This window comes from Mastigoproctus giganteus, chromosome 10 (assembly GCF_048544385.1).
Source record: "Mastigoproctus giganteus isolate SK-2022 chromosome 10, ASM4854438v1, whole genome shotgun sequence".
NCBI classification, from domain to species: domain Eukaryota; kingdom Metazoa; phylum Arthropoda; class Arachnida; order Uropygi; family Thelyphonidae; genus Mastigoproctus; species Mastigoproctus giganteus.
The window spans coordinates 145,759,114-145,777,529 of NC_143584.1; the positions used below are offsets into that span (position 1 = coordinate 145,759,114).

At 35.6% G+C, this 18,416-nt stretch overlaps 1 protein-coding gene across 2 annotated transcripts in view; it reads right to left on the bottom strand.

The window, feature by feature from the left end:
* The window catches only part of PAN2 (PAN2-PAN3 deadenylation complex catalytic subunit PAN2), a 588,859-nt gene that overhangs the window by 385,550 nt on the left and 184,893 nt on the right, over positions 1 to 18,416 (bottom strand). For both annotated transcript variants that reach the window (XM_090383685.1, XM_090383686.1), the window contains exon 12: positions 7,989 to 8,117. In XM_090383685.1, coding sequence (XP_090239811.1) covers positions 7,989 to 8,117 — 129 coding nt within the window. The remainder of the gene's footprint in view (positions 1 to 7,988; positions 8,118 to 18,416) is intronic.

The window sequence follows — 18,416 nt, forward strand, 5'->3', positions numbered from 1 at the left end:
AAATAGCGTATTACGGTGGCTAGACCCACTCCACCACCAAGCCATCTGTACAGCTACTGGAGCATTCAGAACATCTCCTGTCCAGAGTTTATACATCGAAGCCGGTGAACCACTATTGCTCTGACGAAAGCAATTGTCACTAAAATATACCTTTAAACTAAAATCCCTGCCAGACAACCCAACGTGGACTTGCGTTTTTGAGCCACAATGGGAAATGCTTTATAAAACCCGTCAGACTACTAACCGATCCTTTGGCATCCATGTCCAAGAGCTTCTCAGAGAGCACAATATCACGGTGGACAATGTTGCCCAGTCACCAAGGCATCTACTTCCACCCTGGCATGCTTGCTTACCATCATGTGACTTCTCCATTAAAAGTTGGGGTAAGTCCATAACTCCATCCTCTGTCTACCAACAACTCTATGCTGCCCACTGATCCGATTACTCTGATTTTTTGCCTGTGTTCACCGATGGTTCAAAATCAGAGTTGTCTGTAGGATCTGCTGCTGTCTTTCCAGATAGTACTATATCTGGGAAGATTCCCTACGAATGCAGCATATATACAGCTGAGTTGTATGCTATTAAGCTAGCCTTGGACTACATTAAAACCCGTAAGCACCAAAGATGTATGATGTACACTGACTCTTCAAGTACACTGCAGGCTTTATCGGAGATGAGGTATAATCCTCATCCGATTGTGACTCGGATTCAGCAGACGTTACATTCCCTGTTTGAGTGTTCATTCGACATCCATTTCTGCTGGATTCCAAGCCACATTGGGATCGGGGGAAATGAACTGGCAGATGCTGCGGCCAGATCACCAGAACCCCACAACACTTATTGCCTGTTAGTCCCCTATACAGACTACAGGCAGCTAATAAAAGCTAAATTACATTCCCAATGGCAACAATCTTGGCATTAGCAAGTCACAAACAAGCTCTATAAGATAAAGCCTATAATCCGACACTGGCAGTCTAGTCTGCGCAGGAACCGCAAAGAAGAAGTTGTTCTAGCTCGTCTCCGCATAGGACACAGTCATCTTACACATGCTTTTCTGCTGAGGGCAGATGACAGTCCTATGTGCGAGAACTGCGGCACCATTTTAACCGTGGGTCCACGTTTTAGACACGAACATGATTTATATTTTACCATTTTTAATCATCCGGCTGAGCCTTATACGCTCAGTCAGATTTTATCTGACAATGACCATGTGTCTGCTGTTTTTAGCTTTTTAAAATCAATAAACGTTTTTGCTCATATATAAAATTTACATTTTATTGTGATTTTCTATTGATTTATCTTTTATACCTTTTATACATTTGTTATATATTTTGACACAGTGACCTAAGTAATTAGGTCACTGAAAGTTTAAAATTTTTTATATATGACCTGGTCTTGGCGCATTATAGCCTTAGTTGCTAATGCGGCAATAAAATCAAAACCAACCAACCAACCAACTGCTGGGTTAAAACTAGTACATTGATAAAATACAGAAAACCCTAACTTGGATTACTTCAGGGGTTACGTTCCTGAGAAATGCCGCGAATACCAAAAACACAAATACTGAGTTATGGCTCCCATAGTAATAAAGGGGTTCCGTTCCAAAGTATGAAATATATAAGTAAAACCAGTCTAAAATTGTCTATGTATGTATTATATGTACCTTCATAATATGACTATGTACATAGACAGTACATAGTGAAATGCAAGCATATGGCATCGAAATGAAAATAAGAAACAATTTAATATTAAATGTAATATTTATTAGAAATTTCAAACAAATCTTTCAAACCAGCGCCCTTTGCTAGCAAAAAAACCTATCCCGCCAGTGCTATCACAAGTTTCGCTAAAGTGTTAATAAAGGAGTTTTGCCTTTTCACAAATGATGAGCGAACTTAACGGAATTTTATTTTGAGTTCGGTCTTCTATCCACAGATTTAAAGCTTTCTCCATTTTTTCTAATTTAGCATCACGAGTTACAGAGCAAATTTTTGAAGCAATTAGCGAGTTTTCACGGACACTACAGCGGATTTTTCCTTCCGATTTTTTGATTGATCGTACCGTTGGCTCACTGATTTTATAATTTTTTGCCACTGAGGAGACACTTTCACCATTAGAAATTTTGTCTAATAGCTCAATTTTATTCGCTAATATCATCACCTTCTTTGATATTTTCACATTTCCCTTGTTATTCGTAGCCATATTTTTGTACGAGTTAGAAAGAACTTGTCCACAATAGTCACTTTCTTCTGTTAACACATTCGAAAAAGTCTGTTTTACACTGCAAAATGGTAGATTTATCACTTTTGTAAGCATATCAATTTATAAATTGATATGCTTACAAAATTTTATCAATTTATAAATTGATAAAATTTATTCAATTTATAAGCATATAAATTTAAAAACAAACAACGAAACCTTCCATGACAAGCGCATAACACATTTGAACAAGGATTAGCGAGAAACATCCACGCTCGCGATTTTGTCACCCCCACCTACTGAGCGCTGTTTTGACCAGGAAAGATAATTTTAGCCACGCCCATGTTTTTTTTTTTTTTATGGCAGAAAATGTTCATGGCGCTTTAAAATTCACATTTTTTCAGGTTTCATTTTATATTAAATCAGCGACCGCGAATATGCGAAACCGCAAATACAGATACCGCGAATAGCGGTGGTTTACTGTATTACTATTACTGTTTAAAAAACTACATTTTTATAACTGACATAAAATTAAACTGAAATGTTCTAAAGGAAAAGAACTGCTGAATTCTGTTCAACAGAGAATCATACGAACTGTTTATTCATAGTCTGTTCTCCCACTGTATTGGTGGACTTTTGAAGTGATTTATTTTTAAAGTGATTCCATCATTCATCTGCATCATTCATCTGTTTATATGTTGCAATTCTTAAGAACATGTCAATGTTCAGCAACTTTTCCACATTTATTATTTCTAGTGATAATTGTTTCTAAAATATGCAGAAAAGCAATCAAGTAATCCAAGTTAGGACCATTCTTCTTTCTCATACAGGAAATCCAGAACTCCTTTGTCTGCTATTAGAGACTTTGAATTGAAAAATATTACCTTGATAGCAATTAAATGAAAAACTAAAAACTGCAACTTTTTAGTCCAGCTTAATTAGTCTATTGTGAATTATTACCACTAAAAATATGCTGTCAAAAGTTTGTTGGCCTGAAAGGAAAATTAAACACAATTACTAATGTTATTAGATGAAGATCAGTCTTCATAAACTATTAAATTAATCTTTTAGAATGGCTAATCACAGTGCACAAAAAAGTATTCTAGCTATTTGTGTTTTGATTATTAAGTTAATCAGTCATGTATTTTTTTGATGTTATCAAATATATATTTTTTTTTCAGGCATTTTTCCAAAAATTTGTGTTTTTATTATGACTATTTACAACCATCAGGAGCTAGTTAAGGTGGTTTACAATTATATAGGCACTTTACAGCCTGATACTGCTAATAAATTATTCACTCAATTTTTCAAACTACAACGGACTCATAACTTCACTAGAGTGAATTTATAATTCCAATTGTTTGTTTACCTTTATAAACAAAAGATAATCTTTCATATTAATTAGAAGAGTTAAGCATTTCATCTTTTAACTTGAAATCTTATGAGAAGGGGAATCAAATTAAGGAAGAGATTAAAGGAAAATTCTTTTTAGTAATTTTAACTAGCTAGTATCAAACAGGATGGCACTTTCATCTCTTCACTTGCAATCTTAAGAGAAAGGAAATCGAATTAAGGAAGAGATTAAAGGAACAGTCTGTTTAGTAGAGTTAACCAGATAGTATCAAATTAGGTGGCACTTTAAAAATTGTTTAAGCTAATGTGCAATATCAATTTCTTTTCCCGTATTACACTTCAGAGAATTCTAGTAGTTAGGCTATAATAACCAAAATAGACAAGGCAGGTATATACAGTTTTATACACTCTAATAAAGTTTGCTAGTGAGACATCATTAAGGAGATGCAGAGAGATATCTACAGATAATAGGATCTCATATAAGAAAGCATATGGATAGTGGAAGGACTATTATCAGAAAGTCATGCAGCTTTTAAATAATCAGTAAAAAATTAGATGTATAGTAAAGGCCACAGATGAGAGACCCAAATCCATTACAGTTAAAAGGCCAAAAATTAGATACAATATGCAGCCAAAGAAGATGGGAGTGCTATCAATAGATGAAATAGATGTATTGATGCAGTGCTCAATACATGGTGGGGATCTTACAGTTACATATGTCCTACTGCTCTCTGTACATTCCTTATATATCTAATCATAGCACTTTTCCTCTTTTTAAATACCTTATTAACAAATTCCTCGAAAGTAGAGAGGTTTGAGATTTTCTTTATTTCAAATAAATATGATTTCATTTCCAATAGGAAGGCTGTTGAAGAAGTAGGTAACCTATATACCTCACTGAAGAGAACAGGTGTATTTCCATAGGGGCAGTTTTCCATAGCACTGAGGCCAAATTTGGACAATGTGGAATTCATTGAGCCATTACAAATCAGCAGAAAGGTGGTACTAATTCATAAGGTCTTAGAGTCAGCTAATGTGACCTGTGATATGAATTTCTTGTTAGTCTCATCTCATATATTGAGGTATTCCCATATTCTCTTCCTTTCCTGTTTTCCTCTTATTCACCAGATCTAGTGTGATATTCATTACGTAGTAGGTCTGAGTGTGTACCATTTGACCTCTTTTACAGCTGGTATCTGCAGTGCAGGAGTAGATGTTACTCTGCACATCCATGTCAATATCAGAAACACTTGTTATTGTACTGTAGCTATTCAGTCCTTAAGTTATCTGGGTTGCTTTTTGTAACTATATACCAACCTAGTAGCTGACAATGGTCACAAATGTATGTTTACATAAGATGGTGAGGGCATTTTATTTTATTCCTTAGTTTGTCCTTGTCATCCTAATTACCATGGATATGAAATTTTATACTTTTTTTGAATGTGTATTGTGATGTGTGGCACAAATGCAAGTTATGGTCCAAAGTAAAACCCATATATTTTATTCTAATTACATGAGGTATGGAGTGAGCCCCAAGCTTGATTATTGGTGGTCTATTTGTAATAAGGTTACTCTTCAATACATTATTTTAGGTTTAGTAGAAGACACAGTAAGCAGCTTGTACATCTTATACCATACAACTATGGTGTAAGATGTACACGTTTGGATGGGTGTTTTGTGGCTATGTTTTACCAGCACTTATCTCAAGTTCCCAAATATCACAAACATAAACTCGTTTACAGTCATGAAGACATTCTCAAAATGATTATTTAGTCAGTCATCGATATTCCAGAGATGAGGACTCAACACAGAGCATATGGGGACATCCTTTGGTTATCATTTTCTCCAACTTGTGATAGGTTGTTATTCTTACAGTAGCCATTCTATTAGTGAGATGCATGAGCACACTCTGCCACCAGAGTCTATCAAAAAATTTTACAGAGTTTACTTAATACAGTAAAATCTTGCACTTTAAATTCCAGAATTGTTTCTTTAAAATCTGGCACATTTTACAAAAAAAAAAAAAAAAACACATTTTAAAAAACCATTCCAGCACTCGTAAAAACAATAGCATTTGTTTTTAAGAATATATGCAAAAGTGAGTGACATTTCTTTCTTTATAAGATGCTTGCATCTTATAGCTTGCCCTTTCATTTGTTTAGGCAGGCAACAGGATTAAACTCCATAGATAATGTAGTGTCTTAATTCTCATGGCAGAACAAACTTTCCTTTGCAACAAGTTGCCCCGATAATGCACTACTTTCAAACACGTTGCCTCTGTAAAAGGTTAACTGGACATCTGGACAGACTGCTATGGCAGCCTATTTTACAACTAACTGGTTCCTCATCAGATAGCAGGTAGCCACTAGTGACAATATGCAGACAAAACATATGTAAAGAACTGTTCCATATTTCGGCTGTAAAGCAGTGCAATACCAGGGCAACTTGTCACAAAGTTCTGCTGTAAGAATTAATACCATTGCATTGTCCATGTCGTTTAAATCCTGTTGCCCACAAAAATAAATGAAAGGACAAGACAGCGATAATAAATGTTCATAAATGTAATAGTAATAGAGGCATGTGATGCAAGAAAGCAAGCATTATCGGGACAACTTGTTGTCCCGATAATGCTTGCTCTAAATGTCTGTCCACTTCCTCCTTGAATTTATTTAAGCTATCAAGTTCCACAACGACAGATGGGAGTTTGTTCCAGCAATTAACCACCCGCTAGCTAAAGGCAAATTTCCGCACATCTATTCTACAACTGTCTTTCCTCAATTTGAATTTATGCCCCCTTAGGTTCATAATCTAAGCAAGTGGAAGAATCCCATTAAAATTCAGCGTGCTCAACCCATTCAAGGTCTTATACACCTCAATCAGAGCACCTTGCAGGTGCCTAGTCTCCAATCGCTGCAATTTGCAGAACTTAAGCCTCTCTTGGTAACAGGATCCCTTCATTTCCCTCATCAATCTTGTTGCCCGTCTCTGTACATGTTCAAGCAAATCTACATCCTTCCTAAAATTAGGCCTCCACACCTGTACGCAGTACTAAAGGCATGGCCTGACCATTGCCTTATACAAAGGGATAATCACCTCCTTTTCCCTGCTAGCAAACAAAATTCCTGTATATCACTGACAAAATCCCACGACCTGCCAGATTTTAGTTTACTGTATGAAGACATACCATGCTTATGATGATGGAAAATGCTTTCTGCTAGCATGACTACTCGATATAAAGTGCATCCTCAGTACCCTGGCTTTTCCTGAAGAGCCAAACTAATAGGGTGAGTGTGTACACACACACACACACACACACACACACACACACACACACACACACACACACACACACACACACACACACACACAATATATGCACAATTGAGGCTTATAAACTGCTTTTAGTTTATTTGGTTTATGTAATACTGACTGAAATTAAACAGGAAAAAACAAGAGTAAAAAAATTCAATATTTGAAAAATAAAGAATATTAAAAAGTAACATTACATGCAATAACATGAAAAAGTTTAAAGTTTAGTGATTTAGTCTTTTACTGACTGTATTTATGCACTTTTTGAGTTCACCTCCTTTATATTTAGGAAATAATTCTACTCTGAAATTTAGCCCTATTTGTGCAAAATCATGATTTATTATTTTTTCCATATTATCCCTTCCACATTGCAATTAACTATTTTCCATCATCACAGCTCAATTATAACAACCACCCTGTGGTCCTGAGATGTTACAGAGTTGCTATTATGTACAATACAAGATCAGGAGCATATGATGCAACAAAAAAACATAGCTCATTATCCATTCCACTAATTTATTGGCCTGTAATAAACTTAGCAGTTCTGATGAAGTTGAGAATGCTTCTGGTTCACTGGGGGAATAGCAGAGTATAAACGATATTTCTTTAATATAGGGCAAAGAGCAATATTAAATAAAATGTCATTGTATTGTTTACTCAGTGTTTCTCAATCCATGCTCCAAAAACTGGAACCATGGTCACATTATATTATTCAACAACCAAAAAGTATACAATATGCCATTCTTGATGGACAGCATATTGATGGATTGATTAATTTTGTTTTCAGTGGCACATTGGCAGTGTAGGCCATAATGCATCAAGTCAAATTTGTATATGCCATAATGGTATTAATATATTCATAACTGATGTGGGGATAAGCAATACAGTATCACTGTAGGTCCTTGGAAAGCAAATAGATAAAATAAGGACAAATTAAAATAAATCTTACCAAAATGTAAATTAAAAAAAAAAAAAAAAAGGAACTAAATGAAGCACCCTTAAAGATAAAATGTAAGTGGCATTTCCAGAATATAATAATCATGCCAAACAAACTCAGTTAGCTCACATAATCCAATTATTTATTTTATTTTTTTTTTTATTTACTTACACTTCAAATGGGAGCTTACCTGACAAGGTAAACCTTGAGCAGTATCAAGCATATAAAATAAAAAACCTAATTCACATGCCAGACAAAATTCTCGTTGACAGAGATGACTGAGTAGGGCACACCTTAAAGATTCCATATAATACAAAACCTAGACAAAACATAAAAAATATAATATAATACAGACAAAAAATTATAAATCTTCAAAAGAAATAACAGATGCTGATGAGCCTAATAAATCCACAAACAAACAAAAGAAATAATATTAATTTAAAGATATATGCCACTTATTCTCTTGCGACAGTTCAATTTTTTATAAACTTTTATTATTAATTTGTTGTGTACTAAAACACATAATTGTTTTGTAAAATGGAAGTTGGGAAAAGCAGTCGTTGTGTTTTGATACTCCAAAAAATTTTCTCCCCTCTTTATCAGAGATGCCTGTTATAACTGATTCATTCACCAAAAATACAAACCATACAAACATTTGCATTAAATTTCTTTATCTTAGACAAACATATCTTTATACCCTGATGTACCTTCACTGTCCAGCTAACTACACCATTTGATAACAACAGTCTTTCTACATAGAAGAATAAAAAAAAAACAAAAAAAAACCATGTGTACCTTGTATGCACAAAAGATGTTTTATTTTATGTGAAAACATTCTTGGCTTGGAAGAAGTTAGCACAATCCGAGCCAATAGCCTAATTACTCATTTGATTGTAGCCATTTGTTGAATAGTATGATTACAACAATACAAGTATTTGTCATATAACATGACGGCAAAAAAAAAAAAAAAAAAAAAAAAAAATGTGCGCTGTTCCTAGCCGGCATGGTATGGGATGCCGACACTGGCCACTTGAGATAGCTCAAGTCCAGTGTGGCTGATGTGGGCTCCACACTATTGGGATCACTTTCCCCATATTCTTTCATTCCTATCACCTGGAGTGGTTGTGTCTCCGCCCTATCCCATTCCCTCCACCTTGGGTATCCCCTACCCCCTTTTTTTGCCTGGTGGCTGACCCCACCACCCTCTTTCACTTCCACCCTTGGAACAGGATGCCCATCCTGTTTCAGGGAACCCATTACTGTCACCCCTTTCCAACCAAGTGTACTCCTTTGCTTCAGCCTCACTCTGTTCTCCTTCCCCCCTTTTATCCCACTTCTGTCTATCTCCCTCTATTTCCTTTCCAATAAAATTTTATTTTTTTATTTTTCTGGGTTCTCCCTGGAAGCCTAGGCTACCCCAGGGTTCACCCCTCCAGAACTATTCTCTTCTATGGCCCTGGCTTGCCTCCCTGGGGGTGGTGACGGAAACTGAGGGTGTTGATGGCTCTTCAGAGGACCCTAGGCTAGGTGGCCTGAGGAACAACACAACCCACACTAATAAATCACACTCTGGCCTTATACAGAGTATTGTATTATACACAGAGAAACAATGCAGAGTTGGGGGAAGCCCCCAGTGCTGCTAGACAAAATGATTTGGTAGTTGTTGGCGCATCGGCTTCTGTGGCCATATTGCACCTCCCAAGGTTTTTGCACTACTTTGATCCAAGCCCGAGGCGGGAATCGAACCCGCGACCTTTGGGTTGCCGGGCAGGTACTTGACCCACTCGGCTAGCCCGGTCATCTCATATATACAGTGAGTGCACATATATATTTTCATATATATGACTATATATTTCATATATATGAATACACATATATTTTAATCATATATATACAGGCACTCCCTGGCTTACGTAACACTCAACTTACGGAAAATCAACTACGTAATTTTTGCCGGTTGGTGCAAACTTAAAAAAATCGTGGAAATGTATTTTGCATTCCCGTAGGAATAAACAGAAGGGTTTTTTTTTTTTTTTTTTTTTTTCCGTTAGTTGTTGGCGCATCGGCTTCTGTGGCCATAATGCACCTGCCAAAGTTTTTGTATTTTACTCTGATCCAAGCCTGAGGCGGGATTCGAACCTGCAACCTTTGGGTTGCCAGGCAGGCAGGAACTTTACCCACCTGGCTAGCCCGGTCGGCATAAATAGAAGTACCTTGAAAATATCATATTGTGAACCCAATAACACATTGTTTTTCCCAAGACCTCGGAAGTTGAAATTTTCAATCTAAGCTATTATCTCTCTAAAAGGTCATATTTATAATGAAAATGCACTACACTTTATCATATGTTCTATTATAAGAATCAATTTTGAATGCCTTTGTGATATTATTCTAAAACACATTTCTGGAGGTCACTACCATAAAACAATAAAAACAATTTGCGCTTTCCGGTTTATTGGGCTTTTCTGTTAGCACAATCTATTACAAATGGGTGGTAAAACTCGATCTTATTGCATTTGCAATAATACTGATAACTGGAATTCTGTGGGTTTTTACATTATGGTATTATGGTGAAATGAGTTCCCCTTCACTGAAATCTTCAATCATATAAAAAACATAAATAAATTTTCAGAATCTTCTCTTCATTCCTATTTACTTATTACAATGGTGAAGGGACCCAATGGACGGTGCAAGTGCCGGCAGTGCTAGGAAACGAAACAAAATTGATTTAGAAATGAAGATGATTAAATTAAGAAGTAGAAAGCAGGACAAAGTTTGCCATCTATTGCACGGAATTAGATATCGCTGCTTCAACAGTGAATACTGTTTTAAAGGGCAGTGTGCGTATAAAAGAACATGTTAAAGGATCAACACATTTAAGATCAACAGTGATCACAAAACAGCAATCAGATGCTATATCGAAGATGGAAAAGCTATTAATCATATGGATAGAAAATCAGATCCAGAAGCAAGTGCTCCTGAGTCCAATGGCCATTAAGCAAAAACAAGAAGTATTTAAGAAGATATTAAGGATAAATACGGTGAACTCCAAGCCAAATTCGTAGAAAGCAATGGGTGGTTTAATAGGTTCAAGCATCGTGCTGGTTTCCAAAACATTAGAGTATGTGGTGAAGTTGCCAGTGCCGATTCTGCAGCTGCAGAGAAATTTTGTGATGTGTTGGGGGGGAAAAACCCTACTCAATCTCCACAGCCCTCAACTTCTGCAGCAGTGTGCTTATCAGCTGGAGAGTTAATTCCAGCAACAATGCTTGAAAGGTAAAACTTGTTGACGTTATGCCTGTCTCTCTCTCTCTCTCTCTTTTTGTAATTTTATAATTTTTAAATTTTTTAAATTTTGTTGTTATTTGTTATTTGGTTTTTAGGAGCATTAGCAACTAAGGCCATATTGCTCCGGGAATATGTGGTGGTCATTCCCTGACCTTTCTGCATCCTCCGTATTTGGTGGTGATTGGCTCGAACCTCAGTCTAATCAAGAAGCGTGTGCTACGCACTGCTGCTCCTTCCCACCTGGCTATGGAGGCACCTTGTAATTTTGTATACATTTGTAATTTTTCCTGCGAATGAGATAAAAAAAAAAAATTAATAAATAATTCTATTTACAAGTTCATCAAACATTTCTTTTTTGCTTCAATCAAATTCAGCATGCATAGTTGTGAGTGCTGCATAAACATTTAAGGAAATTATAACTTACACAGAGTTCTGTGGAATGCAACCCTTAAGTAAGTCGGGCAGTGGCTGTACTTGTATTGTTGCAGGGAAGTTCCTGCAAGAAACAGTCAATCTAATTTCCTGTAAGTAATTTCCTGCTGTTAATTACTTTCCTACAAGAAACATTCAATCTAACTCTAAACACTAATCCCTCAATTTTAGCTACAAGGTCGGGTACTCAATTGATGCTGTTTTCCAGAGACATTTAGATATGTTGCAATCGCAAATATACATCTCTTACTTTAGTTATCATAAATTATGGAAATTTGTGAATGATCGATAAAATATTTACAATACAAAAGCTCTTTTATTTCATAATCAATACATTGAAACTTCCCTTTAACGGACAGCCATAGGGAATGAGAATTTGTCCGTTAGAGAGAAGTGTCCACTAACAAGAAATCTGAGGGAGAAAAAAAAAAAAGAAAGAAAAATCGTTAAACGTTTAATGTAAAATTAAATTAAAATATATACAGATTTTGAACAATATTTTTGTAAATAATATACAATTACATACACAAGAGATAAAGAAAAATCATCAAATGTTTAATGTAAAATTAAATTATATACAGATTTTGCACAATATTTTTGTAAATAATATACATACAATTGTGCTATGCATATTATGACTTTATCTTAAGAAAAATACATACAGTAATCACTTATTTTCTTCTGCACCTTCTTCCGGCTGATAATTTTGTTTTCAACATTTGTTTGGAGTGAAGAAACCATTGAAAGTCCTTTAGTATCTTCTTCAGCGGCGAAAAACATTTTTAAACGATTGATTTGTATGAGCGCTTCTTCCATTTTCATCGGTGGTTCGTAGTTAATATGTTCTTCGACAGAATGACCTCCTTCCATTTCTTCATCCTCATGAGGAACTTCTTGAACAATATCGATGATAATGTCGTTGATATCTAGAGCACCATCTTCTGGAGTGCAGTTCAAGTCTATATCTTTGTAGCCAGGGTCACTTGTAGTTGAAGTATTGTACATTATCAATAAATGTTGAAGTTCTTGTTCTTCTTGTTGCTCCATATTGCTGTTCACAACCTCAATTTTTGCGTTTGAGAAGCCAGACTTTACAAAACACTTCACGACAGTTTGTTTTCTAATTGTGTTTACTGAAGAGGAAATCCACTGAATCGCATCTAGGATGCTGATTTTCTTTGCAAGGTCACTCGCACATGTTACATCATTCATGTTTGCTGTTGTTGTTGTTGTTCGGTTTAATGACACAAGGGCTACTACGGCCAAATTGTGTCTCTTCATCGTTAATCTTTTCATGTTTGCAATGAGATGTCTTAAAACACGTTTTCTGTAGTGAAGTTTAAAATTTTTTTATTATCCCTTGATCCAAGGGCTGACGCTCTGCAGTTGTGCTTGGTGGCAGAAAAACGATTTGAATGTTGGACAATTCAATGTGCGGGTGAGATGCAGCATTATCCATGAAAAGAATAATTTTTCTGTTTTGACAAATCATTATTTGGTTAAAGTGACTTATCCGTTCGCTCATGATATCTCGTGTCATCCACACTTTTTTATTAGACTTCCAGTCAACATTCAAAAGATTCACTTTATGCCCTTGAAACAACAAGGATTTTGTGGTTTTCCTATAACAAGAGGTTGTTCAAAGTCTCCCAGCATATTGAATTTATTGAATTTGAGATAATACCGATCTTATTGAATTTGAGATAATACCGACAGCTGGAATTCTGTGGGTTATTATGGTGAAATGTGTTTACACTTCCATGAAATCTTCAATCATATAAAAAAATTAATTTTCAGAATCTTCTCTTCATTCCTATTTTTAAAGCTTCGTAACTTGTTACTCCGTTCTCATTTGCACGTATCGTGTTACTTGCAATCTGTGTGTACCATGTTCTTTGTTATTAATTGCTTATCTTTTTACTGTTTTAAATTTTAACCCCCACATACTAATGTCAGTGAACAGAAATGTCAACTAGTTAGTATGTACATATTACAGTATGTATTAATTATTCCGATTATCACATATATTCTTCCGATTTTCATGTATCATTTAATTTTTTAATTGGTAAGGTAATAAAGGGTAAATTTGTGCTTAATATATCTTTACTTTTATAGCCTGTGGATAATATTCCTCCTATTTTTGCTAATTAGAATCGCTGCTTAATAGAATTAAAATTCAATTCACAAACGTGATCATAATGACCGGCGCTTACTACATCGTATAGTGAACAGTACTTTACTATGGTGAGTCAATCGTAACGTGATTTGATTGTACAGTGAACCAATTATAAAGTGGGGGTCCATTGTATTTTTAACTATTTACGTGAAACTTCGGATAATTGGGGCAGCCACTTAATCAGGCCAATACCCACTAGTCCCGATGTGTCCCAAATAACCGTAATCGACTGTATATACAACCCATCATATACAAATATATATACATACTATGTACCGTGCAAAGTGGCATCATTTGCATTTTACTTCAGTCTGAAATATTTAGTATGAATGATGTAACGTTTTATGATCATGCCCGCTACTTACTCTACTGAATCAACATTAGTGACTGAGTTGTTAGCGCCATTAAGGAAGTGATATCATTTGCATCATTTCCATATCATATTTTCATTACCATGTTACTTCAGTCCACTATGCCATTTAGGAAATGACATCATTTTACATTATTTCCGATTCACATTTTCGCGACAAATCGGTTTTACTTCAGTCGAAACTGAAGTAAAACTGAAGTGGGAACTGGCTGAACCACTTTACTCTTGTGTCACAGCTGATCGATTGCAAAATGTCACAGTTTGAACAGCATGCTAACATTAAGTGCTAAACTGGAGAAATACGTGCTAACATCAAGTTCGTCTTTAAACTTGAGAGCTTCAGAGATGCTACAACCATTGCAGAAAATTCACAGAGATGATGCTTTGAAGAAAACAGCAGTTTATGAGAAATTTGATCTGTTCAGTTTAAAAACGGACAGGAAACACTGGAAATAAACCTCACAGTGGATGCCCTTTGGTGTCCCGAAATGACGAAAGTGTAGAAACGTGTGAAATGATAGGTGAATGACTGTTGTTGAGATTGCTCATGAAGTTGGACTATCTCTAGGCTCAGAATACATGCAATCCTGATGCAAGATTTAGGGATGCATCACGTGTGTGCAAAATTTATTCCACCATATGCTTGCTGTCAGATGATCAAACAGACTGAAGGAAAGCCACTATAGATGATTCATTCAAAAAAACCTACACAGGATCCAAGCTGACTAACAAAAGTGGTCACTGGGGATCCCAGTTCACTGGTCACCTACAACCCCAAGACCAAGGTGAAATCATCCGAATGGCACACAAAAATGTCCCAATGGCCCAAGAAATCTTGTGCAACAAAATCCAACGTCAAAGTCATGCCATTTTTTTTTTTCTTTTTTTTTTTTTTCAACAACGAGGCATCATATTGTAATGCAGTGGTTCTCAACCGAAGTGCCGCAACAACATTCCAGGGGTGCCATGTAATTTGGGTTTAAGTTATTTAAACTTTTTTTTTTTAAATTTATGTTAATTTCATTATAAAATGGTGTACAGTATCTTTTTAATTTTGTGGTGATCTATAATTGGTTTACTTAGTACCACTATATAAAGAATAAAATTATATACTGTATATATATAATTTGTATTTATATTATTGCAATTATATTATTATAATAACTATCATATAACATATATATATATATTTTTAATATTATAAACACACACACACACAATCGGATATAACAGGCAGAAAATTGAGTAGGGGATTTGTGACTGAGGGAAGAAGCATTACTGCTGCTTACTATGCTGAGGTTTTGACACGTTTCCGTGAAGATGACCTAAAAAATGGAAGCATAGCTGGATTCTGCACCACAACAATGCAGCCAGTCACATGGCAAACAGTAGTTCAGCAGTTCTTGGCTGTGAAAAAAAAAAAAAAAAAATCAGTCATGCAGCAGCCTCCCTACTCCTCCAACCTTACACTGCCTGACTTCTGGCTGTTCCCTAAACTGAAAATGGGGCTTCAGGGTCATTGTTTTGCTACAGTGGATGGCATCAAAGAAAATGGTGAAGTGGCCCTACATACATTTAAAAAAAAAAAAAACACAGTTTTAAAGAATGTTTCAAAGCTTGGGAAGACCGCTGGAGCAAGTGTGCATGCAGAAGGAAGGTATAAAGGTGATAAGGCTAGTAAGCCCAACTGTTCACTGAATAAACTTTTATAATATAATTCTGGGAACTTTTTGAATGTACCTCTTATTTCATTTGCAGCATCACCTTGGAACAAAATCTATTTTAATTTCTTTTTGTGAGATGTAAATCAAGACATTAAAAACACAAAAGCCATTCACTTGAACCTACTTGTTATACATGCAAACCAAAGTGCAGTACTAGGGGAACTCATTGCAGCGGTAGAGTTAGTATCAGTATTAGCCATATTAGTATTAGTAGCTGTTCTTTTACAAATATTGATATCAACGTAGAATGTATTGAGCATTATAGCTCTGGTTCATACTATAGTATTAGTAGTGAAAAACGATGCATGAAACAAGCTCATCTAGACAGTTTGTCTAGATAAGTTTGTTTCTAGACAGTTTGTCTAGTTCTTCAGTCCACTTATTCAAATACCAACTTCCACAACACCAGATGGAAATCTTCTGTCTTGATTGCAGACTAGCTCTACAGTGGTTTTTCTTTTTTTTTTATCATCTGATAATTTATATGCATCCTTTCAAAAATGTGGGCTATATGCTCTACAGCCCCATATTCAATCTTTCCTCTTATGCATCCCATGTATTTTTGTTCTAAGCCACAAGTCTTGTCAATTCATCTGATCCATTTAGGACTAAACCTTGAACAGTACCTCTTAGTTGGTATAAAAATCCTAGTAGCATTCATGACTACTTCTCTGAATGCCTCCTATTTAGAATTTGCTGTTGGTAACACCATAAGTTGGTTGCACTGCACAGAATTTAAAATTTGCCTGAAACCACTGTGGTTAACATTACAAAAGCAAAAACATATCCCTTTGCCCTTGATGGTAGTTACAACTTTAGGTAAATTCCACATTAATACATTGTAATCACTGCCATCTAGTGGTTCTTTTATTTTCTGATTCTTAATGCATGAAGAATCACTGCTGATAATCAGATCAAGAATATTGCTTTATCTCACTGCCAGAAATATGGTGCAAGGTTTTTTCTACACAAGCCAAAACAAAATAAATAAATAAAATAAAATACCTCACTCCCTCCTCGTGTAGGCACGAGGAGGGAGTCAGGAATTTGAGGAGATTCAAAAGTCCAGCAGACTTTTGAATCTCCTCAAATTATCAGCCTCAACCATCCACCTTGTTTCAATAATCACAACTTATTGGCCAAAAGTAAACTTACTTCAATCCAGTCTAAACCTCTTTCTCCATGGACCATAGTTCTGGAATCATTTAAACATTGAAAATTTCCCCTCACTCATTTTACTTTCTCTTCTCAGAGCCTTATACACCTCAATCAAGTCTCCTCTAAGGTACCTAGTTACCAAGTGCTATAGCCTGTGTATTTAAAGTCTCCTTATATAATTGCTCTTTTGCTAAACTCACCAAGTGCCTGCCCATCTTTGAAACCCCTCTGAAGAAGCTTACATCTTTTTTTTTTTTTTTGTTGTTGTTGTTGTTGTTTAAGTTCAGTGTCTATACTTGAACACAGCATGTCAAGTGCAGTCTTACAATTCCCTTATACAATAAGATTATGGCTTCCATATCTTGACAAGAAAATGTTCAATAAATCATCATCAGAAAGCCATGGGACTTCCCTGTCTACACTGCTTGGAGAATTTTGTGTTAAACCATATCAAAACTCTCAAATCATTTTCTTCCTCTACTATTTTTAATTTAACCCTGCCTAGTGAATAAGTTATTATGGGGCTGCTTTTCACCAAGTGACTTTGCATTTTGCTACATTAAAGCAAGCTGCCACTTTTTTAAACATCACTGAAATGTAAGACACTTAACATTAACCACACTAAAGATCTTGATATCACTGCAAAATTTGACATTACATCCTGTATCCTTTTATCAATATCATTAAAGAAATCAAAAATGAGTGTGCCAGTACCAATCTTTGTGGAACTCCACTTCTTATGTTTGCCCTAATCTAAAGAGCAACCACTAATCACAATCCTTTGCCTTTTATCCTGCAATCTTCTTCTTCTTCTTCTTTGTCCTCGCCTTTTTCCCACGTTCATATGGGTTCGGCATTTTAATTTTTTTACTCTGCTCTTTCCATTCATCGTCCCAATGTTCAATGTTCCTATTCTAACACTTTTCAACACCTTCTTCATCTCTAGCTGAATTAACTTCTTTAACCGGACCCTTCCTTTGTTCGGCAGCCCTGCCACATCTACTTTCCATCAATCACCTTTTGTTTTGGCATAGTTTTTATGACTGGATGCCCTTCCTGATGTCAACCCTCACCATTTATCCTGGCTAGGGATTTAAGCTGCTGATCTGCCAAGCCTTACACAGCTATATAGAAGTTGTAGCTCTTATACAATGGTGATGTCACAATTTAATAATTTTACGCAATTTATGCCGAATTTCTAATCCCACTGAACAAGTAGGTGGCACTGCTGTAGTTCTTTTATCTTGTGAAAATGGCCGACTCGGTAGAATGACTGTGACCTTGAAAATAACAGTAATAAATAACTCAGCAACATGTGAGTATTTTTACATACAATTTGGTATCCTGAAAACTTCTACCGCAAAGCTATCAGGTAGCACAACTATTCTGCTAATAATTCCCAGTGACTGATTATAGTTCCTTAAAAATTTAATGAACTTAAAATTTCCTATGTTTTCCTATATCCAAGAA